The 18,655-nt window shown below is 37.9% G+C and overlaps 1 protein-coding gene across 4 annotated transcripts in view; it reads right to left on the reverse strand.

Moving 5' to 3' along the window:
- Positions 1–18,655, reverse strand: part of shisa7b (shisa family member 7) — a 37,889-nt gene that overhangs the window by 4,292 nt on the left and 14,942 nt on the right. For 3 of the 4 annotated variants that reach the window (XM_022666137.2, XM_015608123.3, XM_007258238.4), the window contains 4 exons: positions 10,711–14,308; positions 9,590–9,747; positions 5,545–5,601; positions 882–1,067 (listed from right to left, as the gene is read on the reverse strand). In XM_022666137.2, the coding sequence (XP_022521858.1) occupies positions 882–1,067; positions 5,545–5,601; positions 9,590–9,747; positions 10,711–11,399 (1,090 nt within the window). In that variant the 5' untranslated portion in view covers positions 11,400–14,308. The remainder of the gene's footprint in view (positions 1–881; positions 1,068–5,544; positions 5,602–9,589; positions 9,748–10,710; positions 14,309–18,655) is intronic. The other variant, XM_007258240.4, reaches the window with a different exon arrangement.

The following is an 18,655-nucleotide window of genomic DNA, read 5'->3' on the forward strand; positions in this document are numbered from 1 at the left end:
ATCATGCCTGGTTGTGGCTAGTGAAATTGAACAGTTAATTAATGGGGGGAAATTACTTTTTCATATAGGGCCAAGATTGTTTGGATTGCTTTTTCCCTTCATAAATTAAAATATTATTTAACAACTGCTTTTTATATTTATTCAGCTTTTATCTTAACTTTGTCTGATATTAAGTATGACAAAAAACAAAAGAAATTTGTAAGGGGACATATACTTTTTAAGACAAATGTATGCTGTTGCTTCTTTCCTTATTCTTTTTCTGATGGACTCATATATGACACATTTTTCAGACATTGATTTTTTCATCACACATTCAACCATGTTGTGTAGTCAAAACATTTTATCAGTTAATCTCAATGCATGAAATATGTATACTGACATGCCAAAAGTCAGGGGATAACAATATGTAAAATAGATTCTGGAGTGTCACCTCAGGGGAAGGCTTATTGGAATGCCCACACTGTATAAGTTGTAATGATAAACACTGGCAATGGTACTCATGGCAAGTCAACATTTATCTGATGATGGTGACAGATGGATGGAACGTTCCATTTAGAAAGTTGTGTGATTATTTAACATCCCTCGAACCACAATGTCACATGTGTGGACCTGGAATATGTAACAGAAGGCACTACCGCCCACAGTCCACAGTGAAATGTATAGTAATTATAGACAGACAAGCCACTGCAATGCAGGAGGACCCACATGCAATTCCCACAGTTCAGTGCAATATTATTTAGCTTCCAGGATTTCTGCGATATTCCCCCACAGTCCCATGTGCCCTGACATTTGGCATGTCATAGTATATAGTATAAATGATGACAGAGCCATTTCAGTAGTAGATTCTCTCAAATTACCACTATATACACACACATACTCACCTAGTCTCTTGAGGGAAGAATATCGGTTAATCTCAGGTTTCATAACAGCCTCATATGATGGAGGGAGTTGGGCCAGGTTGTGAAAGGAATGAGAGAATGTTGGATGAGGGCCTGTGTTGTTGGTCTTGCTGGAGAGGAGAGTTCCAGTGGAGACCAGCTGAGTGTTATTCATCCGTGGCACACGCTCTGACAGAAGAGAATAGAACAGAATGATTAGTAAGAGCTGACTGATAGATGATTGAACATTGTAAGGATATCTAATAATTACTAATTAGAAGACTGAATATGTGTTTGGGGGCTTAATGTAATGGGCCCTATTTTAACGATTTATAGGCATCTTATAGGCCATCGATAAGCCATCAACCATGCACTGTGCAGCTTGATTTAGAGCATTTCAGTGTGTCTTTGCTATCATAACGACGGGAAAAGTATGCCTTGTGCGGCTCGAAATGCGCAAAAGGCGAGTAATAATTCATGTGCAATTAAACAATCAGCATGTCACTAGCCATTTCCTTTAAGAGCCAGGTGTGCTCTGACTTTGGCAGATTGGTAGTTTAGTAGTGCATCGCTTATGTGCGTCTCAGCAGAGGAAAATTACCTGCTCGTTCACAGTGTGAAGTTGCGTGAACAGGTCATTTACAGGAACAGTAATGTTCTTTTTTATTATGTATTCTGTTTGTCAATGTAAAAGTTGGATTTGTGCACTGCTGTGCGTCCTTGTGTGCGTGTAAGAAGCAGGGGTTTACACGGTGCACCTTCGTTGCCAAAATAGCAATGAACATCTGGTGGTTTACTGTTGTCAGGGTTCATTTTAGTCAGTGGCGCACCTGTGTTTTACGTTGCCAAGATAGCAATACGGCAAAAATTTACCTGAACACACCTTGGCGTAGATATATAAACGACGCAGGCAATGCGTGAAAATAGACTGTTTGCAGGGTGTAAGGTAGGGCCCAATATATTTGAATACATATAGCAATAACCAATTAATAATTCTTAAATAAGATACTTGGATCTACTAGACAGCAAGAGGTATCTCTGGTTGGAAACTGAGATGCTACCGTTGGGCATGTTCACATGAATTTCACATGATAATTTTGGACTATCCTCCAAGTCTGTTGATGTACTTGGAGATGTTTTCTGACTGATAAGGTTTGAAGAGATCAGTCAGGTAGGCTTCATACACATTCACAAGGGTAGAGTAGTATCCCAGCAGAAAAAAAGCTAGTAGAACCATTAGAATAAAAAGTAGATTGGCTAGAATGGTTTAATTCTCAACAAACACAACAGAAAAACATATCATATGATTACTAGCCACTGGATACCATTATTAAAGCAATTCTTTAATGGCTTCTTTATCTTTTTTATGCCGGGATGCTCTGTATTTATTCCCCCTGAATGGTGAAGCTGCTGCAAAGTGATACTGGGATATAAATGGGATACTGGGCACTGACAAGCAGTAGCAGAAGTAGAAAACAGGATTAAAAGTATTAAAAGTATCTATGTAAGACAATACATGTTTTGCAAAAGCATAGTTTGCAAAAGCACTGCAGACAGAGACAAGATAGTAGCTCCATACAGTATAAAACATAACACATTATAGGCACATATAGCACATAGCAACGTCTATCTGCTTTATTTTATGCAAGATATGCAGTGAACAGTGGCATGCTAACAGTTGTGCAACCCTGGTCAAAATATCTCTTACTGGTTACAGGATACATATACATGTACAACCTATACAGTTTTGTACAGGTTGTACACTGTGCATTTTGAGGTGTGTTTAGGACCATGATCCTGTTGTAGATCATCTTTTTTCAATTTTGTGATATTATCTGTGATACTGTCAAAATATTTTTCTGCAAGTATTTAATTAATAGTATTAGTTATTTAGCTAGTATTTATTTGAATCCATACTTCCCTGCATATGAAATATTACATTTTAACTTTTTAAATTTTCAAAATGCACTGGAGATTTTCTCATGAATATTCTTCCATGAAGGTCATGTTTGCGCAGGTGTCACAGCACCATACATTACGAGCCGAGGAAAACAATACCTGCATTTCCCTGTAAGTATTCTTACACAGTGCTTTTTTTCCACTGCATGGTGCCAAGAGCACTTAACCCTACTCAACTCTACTTGCTTTGTGGTACCTGGTTCATTTTTGGTCCCACTTTATAATGTGTCTCTAATTACTGTGTAGTTACACAATAACACTACATATAATAACACTGTTACTGCTGGTGAAGTACACAATGTTACTGATTGATTACAGTTGCAGAGGTTATCTAACTACATGTGTATAAATGTCACTTTTTCCTGATAAAATGATAATGATAAAATCTGGATGATTTTTAGTATTCAAAACCAGTAAAAAAAATCACACACTCTATGATACATGTGATTACACAAGTCAAAAATGACATTGACATATGTATGCAATGACATAACCGGTACAACTGTAATTCATTTGTAACAATGTATCCTTCACCATTAGTTATACTATTATTACATAGATTGTTAACGTTTACACTTCTTATAAAGTAAGAGCTCATTGTCCTCTACTCTATCTTCCGCCTTGTCGTCTATGTAAATTGGTGATTCTCTCTGGCCAATCAGTACGTTACATGTCACGTTTTAGTCCCTACCTGGGATGTGCAAAATTCAGATTTTTTTTTCAATGAATGAATTTGAATTTGAATTGAATCCAACATAAAGGATGTTGAATTGCATTTGACTTGGAATAACAAAAAGTTGATTTAAACTTGAATTGCAATTCAGAGTAATTCATTTTTGTCACATATCAGTGAGAATATGATACTTTTAACATTCATTTAATTCCAAATAGAAGTTAAGAGACTAAGATTAAGCAAAATGAAACAATGTTTTGGTAAATGCAATTATAATTTATTAAAGTACTTTACAGGGTAACATTGTTGCATCTAATGTTTAACAGCTCCTTAAATGTTTTGTCATTGAGGCGATATCGTTTTGGTCTGAATATCTTGCCTGCAACACTAAATATGGCCTAAATGTTTGGACAACCATTTAAAAGACTTTGAGAAAGCAGGGTATTTAAATTAAGTGATGTTCTATCATTTTCCACAATTTGAAAGCTATTACAATTTTAATTATTTTTGATTGATTTTGTTTTATAGAGTTTATTCATTATTCATTGTTTATTTGTGGTCCATACAATAATATTTGTATGGAATTTATGTTGTAATCTTATGTAATATATACTGTAAACCTTCACTGTTAAATTAATTTCTTTAAATTTCAAGGAATTCCAATTCTATTTCCTGCTATTCCACTTCCTTTAATTTAATTGGAATTGCAGGAAATAGAATTGGAATTCCATGAAATTTAAGGAAATTTATTTAAGTATATATTACATTCTCAAGTCATTTATTACTTTTATACAAAAGTGTTTACCACTCAACTTGCCTTGAACCACAAGTAGTTCAGGTAATAACAAAAAACATGTAACAAAAATGCCTAATGGATGAGCAAAAAAAACCTAGTCGAGTAGAGTAATGTAGGTACCAATATTTTCTCTAATTTATCCTTTATTTTTGTATTTTTAGAGTGCTAGGCACCTGCACACACAGGAAATTTGGCAGTGTTAAATCAACACTGTTAGTGTTAAATTAACACTGAGAGTGTAAAGTTTAACACTAATAAGTGTTGATTTAACACTGCCAAATTTCCTGTGTAGAGGGGTGTGTTACTGCTGATTGTTGGAAGGAGTAGAGTATTTAAGAACCCTAAAATTTGCATCATCTGGCAATTTCTAACAATAATGATGATCAAAAAATAATATATAATAAAAATAATAAATAAGATATAAAATAATACATTAGACTAGCTTAACTCCTTCAGCAGTTAAAGGGGCTTCTGTCCAAACTGACTAGAGCTATTCTTTGGTTACAGAAATGTGCAATGAGAGTTTTAGCCCACTGGAATTGGCCAATAAAGGGGTTAAAATAATTCTACAATTCATCTTTAATTTAATCTTTTACTCACTGAAATACACACAGCAACAGATAATAGTTATTTTGACCAGAGGTGCCAAAATGATTGTACATGCCACTGTCTGAGGCAAGGCCCAGCCATCAAATAAAGTGTTAGATTAAAAAAACTGTGCCCATCTGTTTCTGTGATGTGGCATATTTTTCCCACATGGCCATGCTTTTGTGTTCTATAAATATGCCACACAGGTTCACAAGCGTGCCCACACACAGACTGAAGCCTGGCCAACTCTACAAACAGGCACTTGGTGCCCACACTAAGAGGTGAATGTGATGCACACATCTGAAGTGAGATTACAGCAGGGTAGTGACAGTATGTGTTTGAGCGCGGGGTAAAGGAGAAAGGGGGAGAAGATAAACACTTATACTGAGTTAGAGGGCCAGCACAGCTGAAGCATGAGCAGTGACACGCACTGAACACACACATACAAACCGGTCATGGGCCACACATACACACACACACACAGCTGTTTCAGGAAGCTGGCTTACATACATAAACATCCAACTCACCTGAGAATGGACCTTTTAAATCTAGCTTTATCGAGGGCACACACACATATACATCATATACATACATTTACTTGCTTTTTCAAGCCAGGTGCACATATACGCTGCCTGTGCTCTTTGGCTTACCAATAGTAGCTGTGTGCTTGGGGCTGGACCCAGGCTGGATTAAATTGTGTTTCCCAACTGAAAGAGAGCAGAGCGAACACTGACGGACTCCCACCAAAAAATGTGGCCGACGTAAAGGCAGATTTTATTTTCTTGTCATGCTTTAAAATATTATTTATAATCCTTTTAGTTCAGTCTTTATACCTCTCTAAGCTTGAATATACTGTAAGTAATTCTGGTATTAATTTATTTGGACGGTCTATTGTAGATGCCTCATATATGCTCACCCAACATTTAACTAACATGTATGTATATCTATTAAATGTAAAATGTATCTAAAGTTAAATGTAAATAATCCTCTTTAGAACCTACCCTACATCTAACCCTGAAACCAAACCTTAAATCTAAACCGAACCCTACAATGTTAAGATTAGAGTTTGTGTTAGAGTTAGGTGTTGGATTACATTCCACAGAGTCATTTACATTCACATTAGACATCATTGCATGTAATAGACATTTAATAAAATGTTAGTTAAGCATCTATGAGACATCTACAATGGATCATCCAAGTGTTACCGTATTTGTATTAAGACTATAATAGGCCTCCTAACTTTTTCAATGATTCCTAAAAGCTTAAAGTTGCCCACTTCAGCTGTATTGAAATCATCTTCATCTTCCAGTAGTCGCCTTGTTTATGAAATAGCACAAACCCATATCAGACAAAAAGTTGTGACAGTAAGAAAAAAAAACAAATAGTTATTTTCTCTATTTACTTTTATACACTGTAGACAGTGTGATCCCAATTTGTTAATAAACCTGCAGTCCTGCAACACATAAAAAAGGTTGGGAGTGCTGAGTGGTTCAGCGGTCTAAAGCGCTGCCACTATGACTGCTGGTTTGAATCCCGGTCATGCAGCTTGTCATCAGCTGCCGGAGTCCTGAGAGAGCACAAATGTATGGGTAGATGCAGCTCTTTCCCCTCATCACTCCTAGGGTGATGTTGATCAGCACGAGGCGTCTGTGAGCTGATGTATCGGAACCGATTCACTGCGCTGAACGGTCCCCAAAACAGTATTTGACAAAAAATGTTTTAATTGAAAAATCACCACTTAGTATCTGTGCCAAATATCAGTTTTTCCTTTTTTTCTGATTTCACCTTTTTTCTGATTTGGGGTTGTACTCTTTTTTGAGTTTATTGTGGATATGGACACAAAACAAAAAAACTAAAAGTGCATTATTAGCATCACTGATAGACTGATCGACTCAAGGATGTTATGAGCTTTAGCCACAGTGTCTTCCTAACTGGCCAGTTTTTCAATAGGAACTGTGGCTAAGGTGAAATCTGCATTTGTATGTATGTGAAAGACCTCATAGTATACACATTTACTGAGCGTGATGCTCATGTCTTAGTAGGCTATGCTCCTCAGCAACTGTTCCTCAGGTGACAGACTGTCAGCGCAGGACGTAATCAAACGGTGTCACCAAGAACAATCTGTCCAGAACTGCACGGAGAGGGACAGTACAGTACAGCTGCAGTGCACAAATGATCGGAGCACATTAGAGAGTTCAGTGGTGTAAAAACCAGAGGCACTGGTCTGCAGAGGCATGTTGGGAAAAAGTGATCTGGTCAGATGAGTCATTCTCCGCCTCACTCTCTACAAGTGGGTGAGTGCATGTTTGACGTAAGCCAACAGAATGGTATAGACTTGAATCCTTGAACCCTACAATGAGGGGTCCAGTGGCTCTCATCTGCTGCAGAGGTATTTTGCTGGCATCGTCTGTGTCCCCATAGAGGGAAGATTCGCTGTAAATCAATAAAAAGTTATTCTGATTCATCATCTTTATGCCATAACAAAGTATTTTCTGTTCATATAGGAGTGGCTGCTTCCTGGATGACAAAGCCATATCTTCAGGGCATGAGGAATCACTGAACATAAAAAATGAGGTGAATCTGATCTTACCTTTTGTTCAGCTTCTTGTTTAATTTCTAGTCATTTCCATCTCTAGACCTGACTGCTGCAACTCATCTGATCTACCACATCCCAAACTTCTCCCATGTGAATCTTCTGCTGAGATCAATTTATTGTATAGTGGAAGCAATAATTACATACAAAGCTCTGGTTCTCTGGTTCGTATTAGTTACTCACTACCTCTGTACTGATCTAAAGACCAAATGTATTGTATGTGTAAATATTTGTGCATCCTGGGCCAAATGACATATTTTGTTGATTTGTAGTGTTTCAAGACAAGACAACCATACCATACTTATTCTGGGCACAAATGGATTTTTGCCTCTGCAGTAAAGAAATATACAGCTCTGGAAAAAAAATAAGATACCACTTCAAAATGATGAATTTCTCATAATTGAAAAAAAAAACCCCTGGAATAAAATAAAGAGGAAGATGGATGATCACAAGCCATGAAACCAAGATGAACTGCAAGCTGAATTGTTGCACCAGAAGTGGCATAAAGTTATCCAAAAGCAGTGTGTAAAACTGGTGGAGAAGAACATTTATTTGGAATGTGGGAGAAAGAGAAGAGAAAGACAGTAGTAAGCTCCTAGAGGGCGTATAGGATATTGAATTATATGATATTTGAATGTTTTGTCCAGTCAACTTCATTTAATATGTAAATATACCTCCATTTTTACAAGACATTCCATAAATGTTAGGATAGGGTAAGTTTAAAGCCAGTACTGAAAAAAACTAGATGTAAATATGTAAATATAATTATGGTTTGGAGTCTTTGAGAATGTGAGGATTTACAGTTAATCCACAACTTAATGAGAAAAATACTAAAATGTTCAAAAACAGAGAATGTTTATAAGAACATTTAGCAACATTTTGAAATGTATTTCTGTAATGTTACAGAAATAATGTTCCAGGAACTTTCTGAAAACGTGTAATATAATAATGGTTTGCATCATAATGTTATTAGAATGTTGCTTACATAACATTGCAAGCTAGACAAATACTAGTATTATGGAAATGTTACATTATGGTAAAGTAAGACAATATATAATATATGATGACGCTTTAAACAAAATAAAAATATTAAACTTCATCGCTTGGTATCACTGTCCCCAAATGTGTATTTTTTGTTGTGAAAAGGAATAGCAAGTGTAAAATGCTTTGCCGTCCCATGTTTTTTTTGGAATGTGTTGCAGGACAGCAATTATTTTACATTTTACATATTTAATAATGTAAAAATCTAAACCCAAACGAATTTTTAAATATTTTACATTGTTGTCCAGTTACAAAATCAAGCCTCTTTTCTTAAGTTCCAGTCAAATTTGCTTCCAAAATCTGCTAATATTCTGCTATATTTTACTTTTTCCTCCCATGCCTCCGATGTCATGGTTTACCACTACTCATTTGTTTGCTGAACCTTCCAGCAGGTCCTTTTCTGTCATATGGGATTTTGATTTTTCTTTCTGGTGACCATGTGAGCAGCTCTGTTCCAGATTTCTTGGTCTTCAAGATGCCTAAACTTCCACAGTTCCCCTTAACTGCCATTTCTTAACAAGGCAAAAATCAACAAAATGTCAGTACGCAAGATCTCACATCCTCCACTGTTTGTGTGTTTTTTGTATGTCGTTTTAGATAGGAAGGTCCTGAATATTTCCCAAGCACTAAACATTAACACCTTGCTAAAACAGCTTATGTCAGTTTTTCCTTTAGTTTGTCTATGTGCTGTATCTGTTAGTCACCAAAGAAAATCAAGAACACAGATTTAAGTGTAATGCATTCTTATGTGTAAATTAGATTAAGTTGTGACTACCACTCCACATTCTCTGATTATTTTAAGGCGATAGATTCAGGGTTTTTCACACAATATTTATTACCCCTATAGACTCTTGTAGTCTTAACTATCCCTTTACTCCTGTACCTATTTATAAACTGTAGACAGTGAAGATAGCTCTAGCACCTCATATTATTTGAACTAAAAAAACTCTTTAAAGGTCAATATGACAATTTCATTAAATACTTAAAACTTGAATATTGCAGTGTGTCCTTTACATTTTTATCTGCATTGTGTTTCTTCTGTAACTGCTACTGAGACTTACTCCGGTTATCTTTGCTCTGGAGGATGGGGGTATAGAGGTTTTTGGACTGCCGTCCCAGGTTGAGCTCACTGGTGGTGGCGGTGGTCAGGACGGTGCTGTTGTTCCTCTCACCCTGCTGGACTGGACTGGACTGGTGACGCAGGATATCGACCAATGCTCTGAGAAAAGTAAAAATTCAGGAAAGGAGAGTTTCACTCATCTACCAGTACATACGTCATAAACATCTATTATCACCTGAAATCAAACAAGTTATAATAGTCTGCAAAGCACAGACCTGTTAGTGCTGATTAATTTAGATTTTAATTGTAATTTCAAAAATCCAAAATTGGCCTAACTAATAATGAAGTTTTAAAAACATTGCATTTAATCCTGTACACAGATTCTTTCAATAAAACCTTCCATCAATAAAACTCTGAGGGGCCCTTTCTCACACCCAGTGCAACATCACATTGTAATGCTCATTGTTATCTTACACCCCGTCAACAGTCTATTTTCATGCATTGCACCTGTGCCATTAAGGTGGAGACAGAGTGTACAAATATATCTAGGCCAATAGGTTTGGTGGTCTGGGAGTGAGCTGTGTTCAAGTAAATTTCTGCATATTGCTATCTTGGTAATGGGAAATACAGGTGCATCACTGACTGATTAAAACCCTGAAAACAGTCAAATAACATTAAAATAACATTGCGGTTCCCATAAATGACCTTCTCGTGCACCTTCACAGTGGGAATGAGCAGGTCAGTTTTCTATGCTGAGAAGCACAGAAGTGCTGCACTGATAAGATAGCAATAGTCCGCCAAAGTAAAAGCACACCTGGCTCTAAAAGGAAAGGCAAGAGACACTCTGATTGGTTTATTTCACATTAAGTCCAAAACACACTCATGATTATTAATTGAGACAATTAGTATTTTCCCGCTGTTTCAATAGAAAGGCACACTGACACGCCCTAAATCAAGCTGTGAGGTGCGAAGTTGACAGTTCGCCTATAGATTGCTAAAACAGGGCCCTGAATGAGGAGCCTGTTACTGACCGCCAAGCAGTTCAGTCTAGACATAATAAAACAAAGATTAGTTGATACACACTTGCACGTCACATACATGCAATATATACATTTTACTCACCTAGGCATGTTAATGTCTCGGTTCCTGGGTCTCCGGGAGATCTTGGCACAAGCAACCTTGACCCCAATGGCTACAGCCAGCGTGAAAGAGATGACACCTCCGATGACATAAGCTGTGTTGTTATTCTGCTGCTGCAGCGGGTCGAAATCTGGGTCTGAACGGCTCGGAGCCTGGGTGACGGGCACCTGTGTGTTGGCCCAGACAGGTGAGTTGTAATTGGTGCAGGAATCCTGGTCCAAGCGGTTGCGCTGATGCTCACAGCAGAAGCGGTAGTGGCAAGTGCCACAGCAGTAGATGTACGTGCCCTTTGTACAGTTAAAGGTGTTGTCAAACTGGCCCATTACGTCATAGTAGCCCCGGCACACGTCGACGTCCACAAGTCGACGAGGTGGAGGTGCCACTTGCGCTGCCCCCAGCGGGGGCTTCAGGGCATCAGCTGTCACATTGCGTGGGAGCATAATCTGGGGAAGAGGCAATGGGGGGATCTCAGCCGCCTCGGGTTCCACCGCCATGGCCGCTGCCTGCTTTTCTTGTCCCTTCAGCGGAGGGGGCGGGGTCTCCTTGCCCCGGCGTTTCAACAGAAGCAGCAGTGGCCCACTGTTGGCTGAGTGCTGTTGTGAGGTAATAGCCACTGTGGAAACCACGTGGTCCAATAGGAGGAAAAAAAACATGATGGCAGCAGATGGCATTTTGATGCTGGGGCTCGTCTTTTTTTGTTATTAAAGAAAAACGATGTTCACTTTTGTACAAAAGAGTTCTCAGACCTACAAAAGACTGCTTCACTTCTTTTACTGAGGAAAAGTCTATCAAAAGTTAAGCGTCACTGTGACAATGTATGCGATATAGGCAAGAAGTTATTTTCCATTTAAATGAGCATACACTGGTATGCAAGGTATTCAATATGCAAAATGCACATCTAAATTTGCAATTTCAGGTTGATGGTGTAAACATGTTACTATGAAAAAAAGAAATGCACACAAAGTTTACATTTAAACAGTTTCCACTCAGCGTTCAGCTTTACACTTGGCGAAACTTAGTGTGGGTATGGGCATGCTTTACAGACATACAGAGATTTTGGCATTAAAATATTTATAAATAACTTTGATGGAATGTTCGGTAAAAAATCTGGGAATGATCAAGATAAACAAACTGAATGCTTTGTTGAGGACAAATTTCATACACTAAAGAAACATGCTAACACTGTAAACGTTAAAAGCATCACTAATGCACATCAAGGTAACAGGTTAACTTGCGTTTTAAATCTGGTTTGTTTTATTTAAACCTCTCTAAATGAACTACTACACTGACAAACTGTCCACCTTACGTAGGAAATGTAAACATTTCTCTTCGAGTGTAAACTTGATATCTCGAAGTCTACTTTTACTTTATTCCTATTTTTTGGATAGGTTCTTGCTCCTAGTTGGCACTTTAGTTGCTCTACACAACTACTCAAACTTAAAAAGATCTCAATGAAAGAAATGATATAAACTTCAGTAAAAATCTCTTACTGTATGGTTTTTAGCTCTTTTAGCTTCGAACTGTAAACGATTTGTGGCAGCTCTGAAATATGATACGTTGTAAACAAATCTGAGTGGGCTGACGTATTTGTCAATTAAATTTACAAAACAATAAATAAATAATTCAATAAATAAATAAATAAATAAAAGAGCTTTTTAGCCTCTAGATTCTTGGGCGTCTGATTCCACAGTCCAACTGATCACAACAGCAGGTTAATTTCTCGGTCTATGTGCATACAAAAATACAACCTCTGTGTTTAGTAAGTTATTGAGGCTACAGGAAATTGTAGGAGTGTACAGCAAGAACATAACCTCAAAGGAAGTGACGGCAAAATGATAATTCTGAAATTCAAAACGAAGGAAGATCGGATCTCTTTTCTAAAGGCGATACAACAAGACGACAGCTCTTCACAAAGGCTTGAGGAGAGTCGAGTCGGTCAGGGTACTTGTAAAAGGTACCAAGCAGCATGTATTAGTTCCTGACTTCACAAAAAGTCAGAGGAGGACTGTGTGCATGCTTGTATGGATGTCAGGGATGGCACAGAAGATGGCCTGGCGAGGTTGGGTGCGAGGGAAGGCCGAGGGGTTGCCTGCTGAAGGGTCTAGGTGTGTTGGACTCGTTTCCGTGAATGTCTCTGTTCTGGGTTCAACTCGGCCCAACAAAATAAAACGAACGGGGGCTTAGGCCCAGCTCTGGCAGGACAACGCGACTGTGCCCTCTGAACAGACATGAACGAGGTGGGATTCATTCGTCAATATAGAACACGTGGAGGGCAACAAACAGACACAGTATTGACCCGCGCAGCCAAATCAATTAATCTGTTCTGTGTACTGAGGAGTACTTTCGCTTCTTCCAATCGTGAAAACAAAGCAGAAAATTTAACAGATTACTTGTAAACAGATTAAAGCCACAGATTGCGTGCTGGTAAATATGGCAATAATGCACCCGTGCCACCACTGGTCTCTAAAGGAACCCTGAATATTTTCTTGCGATCCTGTGCTTCTTCTAAAGCAACTTCATATTCATCATATTTGCAGAACACAATCTTAACTGCGATGACAGGGATCTTAGCATTAGCATGGCTATGAAGATTATGGCTTCTGCAATGACAAAAAAGATTTTGACTTTAGCATGGCTATGGGGCCTATGGCTTTAGTGAAATTCTTTTTTTTTCAGAGCCAAAAAAAGACTCGTATGGGCTTCGTTCTAAATGTGCACAGTGCGCAGAGATCAGAGAAGAAAATGAGAGGGACGTTCTCCCAAGAAAAAGTTCTCGTGAAAAAGCACACGCTTAGAATGACCCAGAGGTCATATGAAGAAGCGGACACAGATGAGGACTTGTTATTGAGGGGGACAGTTGACTAAATGATAAAATTAGCAGCAGGTCACTTTGGGGAGGTTAATGAGGCTTGTGCGAGCCATCCATCAAGCCCAACCATCCATCGATCAATCAGTCCAGGGCAATTCCTCCCAGTGTGAGAGCGTGCTAGCACACAGGCTAATGCGCTGCTAACACCCTTAAATAAAGCACTTTGAACCAGTAATGCACTATTCTCCCTAATTCTTGGAGCAGCAACTTTTTTTTTTTAACAAAAAAACATCTGAAAATATCTTCGGCCACTTAAATACTTTTGTCTTCACTACAATTTGCACCGTTCTGGTAGAATAATCACTTATTTTTAAAAAAGAAAGAAAAAAGGTAGATGTGAAATGCAATGAAAATGATTCAATATTTTTGACAATTACGATTAAATGATGAAAAAGGATCTCAAAATTACAGTTGATTTTTTTCTTTTTTGCTTCTGCTTGGCACAGTTAATGTTTGGCACTGGTTTTGGTTGCACTTTATAAGAGGAAAGAAGAGCAAGAAGACAAATACTTCAATCCGTGCAAATCAACATCCTTTGCAAAAAGCCCCTGGCTCATAAAAAGAAAAACAAAACCGTACGCTGTTTCAACCTCATTAAAAAACAAAGACTTTTCTTCCTGGCTGCAGCTGCAGTCATCCTCATCCACACTGATGGCTGGTTCAGCTAGTTCCTCTTGGCTTCTGTGTTCCTTTGTTAATCTTGGATTCTCACTGAAAGGAGACAGAAAGTTCACAATTAATAAAAATCACATTTCTAAATAATTCTGAGAATTTTATATATAGACAGAATATTTAATACTTTGTCATTCATTAATAGAAAGGGCTAAATATCTCTAAAGTGGTTCATTTGTGGTGAGAATATAATCTGTTCTCGATCTGACCCAACTTAAATAAGCTCCTCAGGTTTGAGACAAACTGCTGTTCAGGCAGGGTTTAACCTGATTAATTGACTAGATAATTACCACAGCTAGGAATAAATGCTTGCTCTGCTGCTCCATGCTAAGCTGTTTACACACTGAACACGGTATGTGCAGCATTCACTGCTCAAGGCCCTGCTGCTCCGCTTACTACACAGACATCTGCACTGCACATCCCACTGAAAACACTGTGTTCGAATTTACAGCTGCAAATTCAGTATTAAAGCAGCTTTACACTGCACAGATATACTCGCTGGTCTGGAACACAAAACCTTCTATCTATATTTACTTTCCTGCACCCGCGCCAGACAGCTCTGACCAATCAAAAGAAAACGTGCTGCAACAAACCAAGAGAGAAAACGCTTTACGTAAATGAACTCATCAACTGATTCTGACCAGAGAAACGAACTACAGGTGTCAAAATGCCCTCAGACGCACAGAGAACACATGGTAAGCTACAGATAAAACATCCACACTGTAAATGCAACACCTATAACTACAACCCACAAATGCTACTTCCACCGGTAAACCTTACTAAAGCTGTAATCTATCAGTAAGTAAAGCTTTTTGGAGTATTGCAGGAATTGTAGTGGATTTACAAGTATTGCTATGGTAACTGTAGTCCTGTTGTCTCTTCTACCCCTCCTCCTCCTTTCCTCTCTCTCTGCAGTGTGGAAATAGAATGAGTCACATACATTCATTTTTCCTCTCTTTCTTTCTTTACACACATTCTGTTGTTTGGAAGGAAAAGGACTAAAACAACAAAACATTTGACCAAATTTCTGACATCTTTTAATCTCAATTTATAAAATGATGGTGGCTCAGAGGAAGACGGTGTTTTGTCACTGTGCGACATTTGTGGGATATGTTGTTGAAAAAACACCAAACTTTAAAAACTGTAAAAAAAAAAAAAAAAAAAAAAAAATATATATATATATATATATATATATATATATATATATATATATATATATATATATATAAAAATATATATAAATATATATTCATTAAAAAACAGTACTAAAAAAATTAACACTAACTACAGCATAATTTTTCAGACAAACAGCTCTGAAATGCACCCATGTGCTCTGTGGAAATGTGCTGTGCTTCATGTAAAACGGGCATTCCATTTTGTATTATGAACACTACAGTTTGCAAACAAGTTGTACCAATCGACAACCCACTCCAGCATGTGTTGTTGACCCATTCCAGCATGGTGATGCACCACACTCTTCCCACCTCTGGGCTCATCAGCACATTATGCAACAAGGATCCTGCACGCATATTTTTCCCTCATTCAAATTTTGATCAAAATTTCATGAGAATGTTAAATCATGAGTCTCTTGACTTGAATCAAATTAAACGAAAAATACAAAACAAATAAAACTATCAACTCAAAACAAATTAACTTTTGAAAATTTGTGAATTAAAAAAAACATACATTCTTAAATAATTATACATGCCAAAAGTTATGTTTCTCAATACATTACCGTATATTTCACACTATAAGGTGCACTTAAAATATTTTTTTTCATTTTCACAATAATCGACAGTGCACCTTAGAATCCAGTAGGCCTGGACAATAATTCGATATCGGTATTTATCGCGATAAGAAATGTTTCAATAACGGTGATATCAGTTTTGTGGTATATCGATATGTATTAGAATCACGGACAGGCGTTTTTTTTACTGGCGTCAGCTCGCCGCAGAGCTCAACACATTCAGCCCCCGTAGCTGGGCTACGTCAGTGCGTGATGACGTAACCACACAGGCACGTAGCCAAATAGGCTAGGCTAGGCAAGGCTAGGTTAAAATGGCTAGGCTCGGGTCCGCTTCGCTACGCAGCACATATGTCTCGCGCTGGAGCCAAACGGAGCCGGGACGAGCGGATCCAAGGCTAAGGTAGACTCGATTCGGTCGGCCCCGGGTCCTCGAGGCCGGCCGCGGGTCCGCTCGCTCGGCCGCGGGTCCTCGAGACCGGCCGCGGGTCCGCTCCCTTGCCGCTTTGCTGCAAATTGTGCCGGAGAGTGCAGCCCACCAGCAGCGGTAATGTTAATACATCTAATCTGTTCCACCACTTCAAGCAACTCCACTACATACAATATTTTTCTTATACTGACTGAAGCACTTTTATAGCTTATGTTGTAACTAAGTTATTCATAGTTGATAAAGCCTGTAGGTTTGTTTATTTGACGGGAAAATCTTGTTGCTTTTATGTATATAAAGGCTCATTGTATTCTATATCCTAGTTGAAACACTTGTTTTAATCTGTTAAATTTGTTCACAAAGAATAAAAAGCTCTGCCTCTGTTGTAATTTAAAGTTATTTTTATTGGTAATAGTTATATAGGCTTATGTTTGACAGGGATGTCATGTTATTATTTTGCTATATGCAAATAATATTGAGCATTCATTTATTTTGACTACTTTTATTTCTAAAGTATTACCGTTTTTGTGAAAGGAGGTTTCAATGTCTTAAATTAAATTTTCAGACAGTAGTAGGTACAGATTTCCATTAGATAGATAGATAGATAGATAGGTGGGTGGGTGGGTGGGTCGGTCGGTGGGTTCGGTCGGTCGGTCGGTCGGTCGGTCGGTCGGTCGGTCGGTCGGTCGGTCGATCGATCGATCGATCGATAGATAGATAGATAGATGTGCATATAATGAGGGTATCTGATGCCAGCAATACAAAAACTGCAAATACACAGTTATATAATAATTTAAATTCGCAGTGCTGCAGGGATTGCAGGGCTTCTTAGCAGTTTTCTGAGGCCTTCAAATTATTTATATCAATATCGAAATTATATCGTATCAACCGAAATTTAAGGAATATATCGTGATATAAATTTTGGCCATATCGTCCAGCACTATAATCCAGTGTGCCTTACGTATGATTTTTACCAGTCAGGTTGTAAGGAGCAGTAAAGCCACTTTGCTGAAGTGCAGCGTTATAAACGAATTCCAGTTTAGTTCTATCTAGCGCTAGCAGTTAGCTGCTAATGCTAATGTTGCTGCACCCAGCCTTAGTGGAAATCTGGAAATCTAAGCTTACTGTAAATAAACAGAAGCTCTTTACTCTTCACATAAACAGTTTTCAGGAGAGAAATCTGTGTAGATTAACTTACAGCACTCGTTTGACTTAAAAAAAAAAAAAGTTTGTTTTTAAGAATGACAGGTTGAGACCCAGCGGTGAGACCTGTTGAATTAGAAGGAAAATATGATGACACTCCTGTTCTTTACTAGTGTTGCATAATGCCCCTTATAATACAGCGGACCTTATGTATGAAAATAGACCAGAAAATAGACATTTATTGATAGTGCCACTGCGCCTTACAGTGTGAAAAATTCAGAGAATAATTAGTAATTGTCCATTAAAATGCACAGAAGACTATGTAGAGGATTTGTTCACTTATTGTCCCCCTAGAAAAACAGGCACATACAACTTTAAATATGAAATTAAGCAAAAAACGCAATAAAGGCAAAGCTAAGAGATAAAGTGTCAAAAGGAGACAAACAAAGTTCTGCATCAGGACCAAGCACAATCAAACCTTAACTGCTGTAATAACAGTGTAGCTCATTCTTTAACAGCTCATTCTTTAACAGCTCATTCTAAACATTAGAGCTGCTCTTTTTTCTTTGCTCCCTCATTATCTTAGTGACTGCTTTCACTACTGCCCAGAGCCATTAAATCTATTCAGGTCTAAGAAAAGAGACAATTATTTCCAACTCCCCAGTAGGCTGTGTACCACACAGCAGACTACATTAGCCGGTTAGCTATCTTCTGCTCAGCTAGCTTAACTTCCAAGCTAAGACATAACAAGCACACAAATTTCTTTATTCACCCAGAATAAAATGCGGATCCAAGCAAATCACAGCTGCATTGTTAAATAATATGAAATGTGAACAAAATACAAAGGTACTTGTTCTTGCTTGAATAATTAAGTAGTTAGCTTTTATGTTTACACTTTAGCTACATAGCTAAATCATGTAGCTTAACAACCCTAACCTCATGGAAGTGCTTTACAGGCTTTACAAAGTTTATATTCAAATTATTTTTCTATTTTCTATTATTGGCTCTATCTTGAACTCGCTACAGCTTAAAGCTAGCAAGGTAACTAGCATGCTAGTCACAATATCATAAA

The sequence above is a fragment of the Astyanax mexicanus genome, chromosome 3 (assembly GCF_023375975.1).
Source record: "Astyanax mexicanus isolate ESR-SI-001 chromosome 3, AstMex3_surface, whole genome shotgun sequence".
Classification (NCBI taxonomy): Eukaryota; Metazoa; Chordata; class Actinopteri; order Characiformes; family Acestrorhamphidae; genus Astyanax; species Astyanax mexicanus.